The sequence below is a fragment of the Zootermopsis nevadensis genome, unplaced genomic scaffold (genome assembly GCF_977971745.1).
Source record: "Zootermopsis nevadensis isolate Lab colony 2312 unplaced genomic scaffold, Znev_1.0 Znev_ptg000027l, whole genome shotgun sequence".
Classification (NCBI taxonomy): Eukaryota; Metazoa; Arthropoda; class Insecta; order Blattodea; family Termopsidae; genus Zootermopsis; species Zootermopsis nevadensis.
In genome coordinates this window covers 1,867,429-1,877,094 of record NW_028259159.1, presented here as the reverse complement: position 1 = coordinate 1,877,094, position 9,666 = coordinate 1,867,429, and the positions used below count along the sequence as shown (strand labels likewise).

General features: G+C 37.2%; 1 protein-coding gene across 2 annotated transcripts; it reads right to left on the bottom strand.

Annotated features, from left to right (window-relative positions):
* On the bottom strand, positions 1 to 8,806 carry LOC110828512 (cytochrome b5-related protein). Of its 2 annotated transcripts, XM_087356344.1 has the most exons (8): positions 8,698 to 8,806; positions 7,582 to 7,815; positions 7,291 to 7,413; positions 6,480 to 6,748; positions 5,576 to 5,767; positions 4,336 to 4,557; positions 3,131 to 3,458; positions 1 to 646 (listed from the first exon to the last, which is right to left on the bottom strand). In XM_087356344.1, exons 2-7 carry the CDS (start codon positions 7,789 to 7,791, stop codon positions 3,146 to 3,148), a joined length of 1,329 nt encoding a protein of 442 aa, XP_087212470.1. In that variant the 5' UTR covers positions 7,792 to 7,815; positions 8,698 to 8,806; the 3' UTR covers positions 1 to 646; positions 3,131 to 3,145. The 2 variants fall into 2 exon arrangements, with proteins under 2 accessions (XP_087212470.1, XP_021916980.1); XM_022061288.2 differs by lacking the exon at positions 1 to 646 and having other exon boundaries at positions 3,006 to 3,458; positions 8,698 to 8,805.
* Positions 8,807 to 9,666: the final 860 nt, after the last annotated feature.

The following is a 9,666-nucleotide window of genomic DNA, read 5'->3' as shown; positions in this document are numbered from 1 at the left end:
AAAATGCACTGGATAAATTTATTGATAGCTGGAAAAATAATTATAATATGGGGCCAGTTTTATAACAGAATTTTTATGCATAACCCCATATTTTCTCAGCTCTTCGATTTTCAGAGCCATAAATGTAGACAGACACTTCAGAATTAGATGGAGCGATTCCTTTAATGTTAAAAAGAAGTAAAGTAAAAATTACATTTCATTAAAACAGCGCGAGTACGAATAATTAATTATACGCTTGCTGGCGGCATATTTTCCAACCAGGAAATTTCATACACATCAAGAAATTTGTAATTCTTGCTCTTTACATTTCCCCCGCAGTCTTGAGAAGACGTAAAACTGTTACTGACAGCCTTATTACTTCCATTTTCAAACCGGAGATATAAAATACCGAAGGAGAAATAAAATCAGGCAGTGAGAGTTGCTAAAACATTTCAGCGGTACCTATACGCCAAAGTCTACGAGAAAAGTTTTTCAAAATCTCTCAGGTTTACTCGTTGCGAAAGGATTATGACAGTTTTCTTTCTGATAAGTTGTTGTTGTGGGACCATAATAATCACGTGACATGACTCGGTTGGACATAGCCGGAACGTCCTGAATAAGCAGAAAATGTGGATCCACTGCAGCATTAATGCACGGTCACGTCATCCTGTGAAAACGATAATGCTGGCAATTAATTTCCACCTGGGATACGAATTAGGGCAATTCCGTCAATAATTATATTTTGTAAATCAATACTCACCTCTGTGAGTTCAATGGCATTACAATCAACTAAATCCCTTCTGCTTCCTTAATGAGGGGCGCTATAATTAATTTCTCTGTATGCGTCCTATTAGGCGTAATAGAGACATATCTTGGGTAATGTAGATGGATTTAAAAGCCACGCATGTGGGCAAAATCTCTACTGCCACATTATTTTAATGGCCACTGGATTGCAGGTGAGAAATAGTTAAGAAATAAGGAATAAGGCTGTATAATATAAGTTTTGAAGTTAAATATTAAAAGCAGTTTGTTAGTGAAAACAAACATAAAATTGCAGAAATGTTTAAATTTTGTTTCTTATCAAATAGTTGAAAAATATTTCAAAACACTACCATTATTTACCGGGATCTCTTATAAAGTCATAAGTATCCAACCCAACACATTTGTTATTACGATAATTATGATTGATAAAATTATGATTATTATGCAACAAACAAGCGCACTCAACTAGAACCTTACAAAAGCATTATTTGTCCTGGATATCAGACATAAACTGAATGTTTTATAGAGCAAACACACATTGATTCTAAACACAGCACGTTTGGTTTGTATTGCATCTCTAGCAACTGCTTTCAAATTTCTGATCCTGAAGCTGACGCTATATTGAAAAATAGTGAAGAATTCTACAAAACAGAATTACTTGGGGCACTAAATAATTAACGACGCCATTACTACTCCCGTGTTACGTGTAACATGAACGTAAAATTAAGCAGTCAGGCTCATCCCTCAGGAAAATGAGCAGGTCGATCTACTGTAGACAGTGCAGGTCTCAGTCCCACGTCGCATCTCGTCAATTATTACATTCATAAGTAATTTCAACAAGAATCATTTCTCCTCAAGGCTGCCTCTTACTGAAAGATTTCCTTCAAGGTATGGAGCAGTTTAAAATTCCGGATATCGATGGAGGTCTTCCGGGTTGACTTCGTGTGGTATTTCAGGTAGTTACTAAAGTTTCTGAGAAATGTATAGCACCCAGTTTCAGGGTGACGTTCCTCTGATACGTAGGTAACCACCGGCAAGACCATATGGCGTCAAAACCAAAAAATACCATTACTGGCATCACCGCAGTGTGAATCGCAAACCTCAGGTAAAATGAGGGCATCGCCCTGATGATGGAAAAAATAATCCTCTCCGAATCGTCGGTCAATATCTTCCAGATTACACTGACCAACATGACAGTCGACAGCCATTTTCATACGAAAAAACTATCAGGCGTGTCAGTTCCGCTGCATAGTAGGCATCTCCTGTTTATTTTTGTGTTCCACTTTAAAACGGAGAAAAAGCCGGACTCCATAATGTTTAAATTTATAAATTCTTAAACATAAGCAATAGATAATATCGATATGAAATGTCCCAATAACACACTACAGCCACCAAATTTTAGGACCATATAAAATTTTATATGGATGCCTTTCCGAAATGAAGTCCACCTATCACCTCTGACCTAAATTGCTCTCTGTTAATTATTGGGCAAAAGTGCTATGTACTGGTTCAATATTCGTGACGTATTAATATATTCAAAATGGAGTTGGGAAGGCAGCAAGCCATCAATTTTTCATGCCATGTTTTATGGAGAAGCTGTTTTGCTCGTGTTATAATAGCCCATATGAGTTTTCATTCGCATATAGACGAAATCTGTGCCAGTACAGGCAGTCTTGACAATTCACCAGAGAGCTGAATATGCAAGCGTTATGATGGTTCTAATGGAACAACGAAAGCAACTTAGCTTTATCGTGATTTAGTAACCATCGCTTCTGCTTATTAAAAAATTCTTGGTTCATATCTCGGCTGCAATAATTATTCGTATTTGTTCGAACGAGTTGGTGTAGCGGTAATGATATATTTCGAAGGTGCCCATTTTCGAAATTAGATCAGATTACTGACTAATGCAACAGATATTTTCCAATGTTTTCCGTAGTCTCTCGAAAATAATTACGTGATATTGTCTTAAAATAGGCTGCATATGCACACTTCCTTCCACATCTGATGCCTATAACTATTACTAATCACAGGCCCATATAATATGTTGTTATCTATTTAATTCATCGAAAGTGTCGTTTTAGAAACAGGACATGAAGGATTAATTCGGCTCAGGATAGGGACCAGTGTAATAGGTTCTTGTTAACACGATAATGAACATTCGGATTCAATAAAAGATGGAAGATTTCTTATCTAACGGAGAGACTAGCGCTTCTAAAAATTGATCTGCTTAATGGACCTAGCACAAGATTTTATCAATCACGAAATCTTGAACGAAGTATATTTTATTAAACTTTTCTTTCAGTAGAACATTTCAAATAATTATAATTTTCTTTGTAGCTTGAATGCTATTGTCATTAGTGATTAGAGATTCTGGAGAAGCCAAACGTACCCAATTCCGGGAACTCTATTTATGGCGTGTCACTTCTCCGATGTCTATTTGTCCCGGCGGAACGAGGTTCGGTTTGTTTCTAGCAATCTGCTGAAACTGCCCCTTGTACATCTCGAGGAGTGAATACTCTGCGAAACTGACACGGAACTCTTCGCAGGTAATCTTCAGTGCGGGGTAGAGAATAGGAAGACGGCTGTGATCCACGGCAGGGAACAGATGATGCAGTCCGTGATAACCAAAGTTCGTCAGAGCAGCAAATAAGGAACTGTTCACCGCTGGTCGCTCTCTCACGGTATCCAACTGAGCCAGACCCCAGTCCCGGTCACCTCTGCAACAACGGCACATCCATGAACTAAACAGAGAGCTCAGTGGACGTAACACATGTGACTAAGACAAAATTGAATCTGTATGTTCTGACACTTCAGACCATAGAAAGGAACTGGTTATTATGTCTAATCGTCATGACTGTATGATCACAGGCCTACCAAATACGAAGGAATTTATTACAATCCAGTCTTCGTCTTCCCATAATACAAAGATTCAAACAGATATAAATGGTTATTTTGGTTCATCAAATATTTAATCACTTGGTACCTACATATATCAAATAAATTTAATAATAATAAAGTTCGACACTGAAAAATTATTAACATAGTGTTTAGGGCCTATTCAGATATAACATCATCATCTTTACTACGCGAAAACAAAAAATCTCACAATTTTAAAATCCTTTCCATAATCCACTGTGCAATGAGTCCCAGGGACAATTTGCTTCATTTACTGATTTGTTTATCAGAAGTTTGCTAACGACGCTAACAGTAGCTTAGGTTACAGTGCGTAATACTCTGCAAAATATGCAATTCGTCTAAATCTAGGTCTATATGTCAGGCATCATTCTGATCTGAAATGGATCTTTACAAATCCAAAATTCACGCTTTTCGTCTACTGAAGTCAGAGTAACCATCGCATATTTATAGAGGACGCATTTTCTAACTTTTGTGAACAGTTTATGCAGTATGTATTTTTTATGTTGTTGATTTATAAGTGGTTTAAGTCCAACAAAAATAACATGTGTGAAAGATAAACGAGTTCATGATCTATTAATACGTTAGCGGTTATGCTGTAACAATTTAAAAGTAATTACCAGTAGAATGATTCTGAACATTCTACTACGGAAACGAATGAGACACAGAAACACAGAATACCTGGGGGCGTCCCCCTCGTGGAATATCTCAGGATGGTGATGAGCTCCATTGAAGGCAATGATGTGGAAGAAGAGGCTTGAGGTTACTGTGACCCACATCCACATCCAGAACGCATCCCCGGGGCTCACACCAGCAAACGCCATCATTGACACAGGGATCACAAGAGGTATAGCGTCATCCAAGCGTAGAGAATCAATCCTTCCCTTAGCCAAGGGCCACAATCTGTGTCAACACATTCACAGACTGGATATACACGGCGTGCATTTCACCCTTGCTAACTGGTTTTAATTCTTCACATAGAACTGTTAAATTAGTTGTGCTAAAAGTACTCTGACATAAATATTTGACTGTTTAAAATAGAACAAGATGTTTAGTGTCTGGTGTTTACAATATGTATAGGCCTATATAACACACACATACTCCATAAACCGCATCAAACTGTATATATATCACGTCTTTGTATAAAAAGTGATTTTGTCATGAAAATGGTACAGAAAATTTGAACAGGTTTTGTATAATATTAATAGAAAAGTATTTTTATGAATTTAAAAATACGACATAAAGAAGCGTAAATATTTTCTTAATGTGGAGACCGCGCTACAAAGCCACATGGTGCAATGACTTCTAATTACTAAGGCCTGGGTTCAATGTCAAGATATTAAACGTGGAATTTATAGTGGACAATGTGTCTGTGAAACAGATTTTCTGGGAATATTACTCTTACAAATCATCAGTCAACCAGTATGTTGCATTTAGCTTTTACTGCCTCATATGATACCCAGCGTTCTTCCATAATCAGGCCTATGCTATGACAGAATGCTTTTTGGCTGCCTAGAATATTTTTTTGTCTAATGCTATTTTGTTTTTAACTTTCGTTCATAAAAATTTTAATTTATAACCTTAATTTGTAACCGAGCAGTAGCAACACTAAGTTTCTGTGGACACATGATGGAGATGATAGATGGGTGTGGAGTTTCGACGGAAGGATGATGGATAGGGTAATTCTAAATATGCGGAGAAAACCTGTCTGACTGAAGCCATGCCTCTGAGATGACACGCTAGCGAAAAAGTAACAGTGTGTCACAGGGAGTTGCAAAGTACAAAGATAAGCTGGCCTCCAGAGTCATAAAATTCAAACCAAATTTTTCTAAAATGTGTCCTTTAGTGACGTAATTTAATCAGAAGACGAATAGATAGATACATAGGCGACAGGGAATCGAGGTCTAGGGTTAAGGCTTACCTGAGAAACATGTGTCCGTGAAACATGATGCTGTAGATAAACGGACTGTAGATCCAGGGGCCGTAACGGCCCCACAAGGTCTTGGAAGGGTCCGGCAGGTACTGGAATAGTGGAGCGAACATGGAGATGTCCAGATCGAGCAGCGAGTTGGGGAACAGGTGGTGGCTCATAGCGTGCCCCACTCGCCAGTCTCTGTAAACACAATTAACTTTTAGCAACCTGAGAACCGTGCCTTAATGCTAAACTCACCTTAACATAGTACATCTCGTCTCCACAAACGAGGATCTGCAGACATATAGCAATTATAGATGTTGTGAAGGATATGTATATCTAATAAGCTAAGAAAACCGAGACACGCCTACCGGCGTGACTGAAATGGTACTACCAAAAATTCGATTCGATTATTTTTAGGTGTAGGCTCTAAGTCTTTAATTTTATCTGTGTTCTGTCAGCTGGCCTCTTTTAACGTGTGCACAGCTGATGAATAGGAATTAACTTAACAATTTTGGGTCCCACATACTTCGAAGATTAAAACAAACGTACAGCAAGACAGAAACCAAAATAATGTTTCATAAAGTATTGGCAAAAATTACAAAAATTACTGGTCACACGATGCTTCGGTTTCTTACAATAATGAAATTAATTAAAATAGTCAAAATCTGAACATGATGCAGTAATTGAATACGAGAAGAAGAGTTGATAATTTTAAAATGAATTGTTACAATTTACGGTTCGTTAAAAAATATATTTAGATTTGTCGCACACCCACCACATAGACACCATGATAAATCAAGTTTAGAATAATTTAGAAAACTAAAATATGCACTTAATTCTCATAAATGCTTGGTAAATTGTTTATAATAAACAACAGATAATATATCAATCATTTCCATGGACTACTCGCCTGAACGACATGAAAGACAGGTTGAAATAATACATGCGGAAGTTGTCCTTCTGGTGCAGGAAGTTGTGGGCTGTGACGACGTTCAGTGCCACAAGGAGACCAGCCAAGGTTCCCATGGAATAGCTGCTGGTGGCAGCGGCCAGCACGGAGAACGTTATCGTGCCCAGAGCAAGCAAATCTGCTATAAGGGCAGAAGCGAAGTTGGGGCCTCGGGGAACTCCAGCCAGAGCAACCCGTGCTCGTCGTTGTAGGGTACGATAAAACCCATCCTAATGAACAGAAAATACATGTGCACAGCTCATGAATTCCATCTGAAGCATGCAACATTAAAACAGTGAGCGTAATGCACGTGTTAGGATGACATTGTAACGACGAGTTCTTTTAAACATGGCACATCTCTTGTCTAGGTGCATGTGAAAAATACCACAAATCGAGCGGACATGAAATACATGGTAAAACAAGTTCTTTCACACCATTTACTTAAAATTCTTTATGCGTGAAATCTGAAATTCTAACGGCAATGAAAATATCCATGATGGTCTTTTGAGTTTTGACGCTGTCACTTGCATGTGGGCACTAACGAAATGTCATAACCCAGATCATCATGATACTTGTAATATAAGTGCAGAAGAAGGATGTTACTTGTGCTACGTGAAATAACTCGACGACAGTAAGGAAGCATATTAACCACTATTCAATAGAGTAGATTTCAACCTCTTCGATACAGGCAAGGTGAGGAAAGGCGAATGGTATGCAGAAACAGATGAACACCTGAGTAAATAGTTTATAATCACGAAGCAATATTTATTACCTTGTGGAAAGTGTAGGGTGAGTTTCGTGGCGTAGAGGCTCGCCTCACATAAAAAAGTTCCAACATATGAGCTGCTGCAGTTGTAGTGTGGTGAGCTTCGAACGCTTCCGTGATATCTGTCCCCTAACATCGGTGAGACAAGAACGATGAAAACATATTAACATAGGCTCAATGTAATCAATAAAAAAATAAAATATATGCATTTGGGATAACACAACACGCTTTAGGTTATACACTTGACTTGTAAATGCACAAGGATTTTTAAACAGATAAATTGCATTTGTTGCTAACCTTGGTGAGTCGTAACCATTCTGAGCCACCTGGATGGTTGTCTATGAAGGAGGAAATGTCATAGAGACCATCGTGGACGCGCCATAGCCCCTCGGCACCGTCATCCCTCTGTTTGTCCTTAAGGAACAGCTCTGCGGACTTAGGCGGTGCTTCGCGAAGAACAGGATTCCACCACAATGGGAAACGCTCCTCTTCGTTCCTGGGTGCCATTTTGTGTATCACACACGAAGCTGTCTGTTTTCAGACATGTCAACATAATATTTTATTAGTCACGTAACTTAATAGGTTATTCATAGACCTTCTAGCAAAAGTTGATTTTGCCTGATGTTATAACTTTTTACGTTGGTTGTTCAAGCAATTGCTAATACAACACTTCTGGTATCACACGACCACTTCTTCTCACACACTTTTAAATACAATATTTATAATTGTTCTACAATTTGTAGGCATGTTACATATGTTATGTTATCTTAAGAAATATCCCATCATCATATTTTCAGTGCCTTGTGGCTTATTATAACTTCATAATTTAGTTATGTTCGTTGAAAAGTTTACAAGATAATTTTTGGTTATTATTTTTTATTTCACGGTTTAATTTAACTTTAATTTCTTTTCATCGGTTTTCTGAACACTCTGTGGCTAATATTAGATATTCGGTAATTAGTGAAAATAATAATCTTTGTTCACTTATATTTTTACCCCCGACATATTTAGGGAATAGAATTTCCTTCTACATATTCTAGACTCAGCATAAATTCAGGAATGTATTTACGGGCCTGTTGAAACTGATTATTCCTTGCCATTTTCTAAGGCTTACCACTTAGAAGTTATGAAACGTATAATTTCAAAAAAAAAATTGCTCCGTGAAAAACTACAACTGAAAGTACCTCAAATGGTGACGTAGTGACGGGCGGATCCTTATGCTGGCTCATTTAGTTAGCCGAAAAGAATGGATTAAATAAAAAATCTTCATTTCAAATCTCATAAAACCCTAACTTAAAAAAGTTTCTAACATCCAGACAGTCAACTTGAAAGGCACATTGAGTTTAAGAATGTTTAGACGTGCCACGTTATGCTATAAGCTTATGAATGTTAGGATCAAGCTCATGAACTTACCTGAATCTGTCTACTTCCTGTCAGTGTTTACCTCTGTATCATTTTCTGGCTATAATTTATAAGAATGAACACACATATAGTAGCTTCTGAATGTTCATATCTGAAGAAAAACAAACTTCTGGCGAGATTACGAAGCGAGGGATAGAGAATCGGGTTTTGAATTTTTTTATAATGTCTACATGCTCTGGCATTATCAGTATACTCAAATAAAGGTTTTCAAGGGCAATCTTAAAAAATAAATCTAGCCACTCTCTTAAGGATTTAATACGTGGTCGACGGACTGAACCCACCAGAGTAATTCTTAAGTCCCTTTACACTTGTAAGAGCACAAATATATTTGTCATGGTGATCTTACGGTTATAGTAAGCTAAATTGCAGTTTCAATAAATATACCTGAAGAACAATGAAGTACGCAAAATCCTAAATACAGGATATGGCACGTATTTGCTCCTTTATTTTTCAACTCGTATTACCTACTTTCCTTCTTTGATCAGAAGTCGTCAGCTGAACATCTTTGAGCTCAAATTATCTGCTTCTCTGCACTGTAATATAACTTCCTTATAGATCCGATTGCAGATTTGAAATCAGAGAAGAAATCTTTCAAGTACAGGCGTCTCATAGGAAACAAGAATTCTTAAATTAATATCGTTGTGAGAGAGACGAGTTACGTCTAGCCTATAAAAGTTGCACTAATGCAAATTTTCATACACATAACTTTCGAAATATCAGCAACACATAATTGCACATGAATGTACATTCTCTCGTTCACACATAAATTTTATTTCTCTTGCAATGTGTGTGTGTAAATAAATCTTTAACTATGTTACTACAAAGTATTTAGCAGTAATTATAATACGTACTGTAAATAGATAGGACTGTAGATTTTTTTTTAATTTAGAGTAAATGCATAATCGAAAATATTCGCTAAAAATAAAGCTCTCCTAAAAATTCTTTGCGGTAGAACTTGAA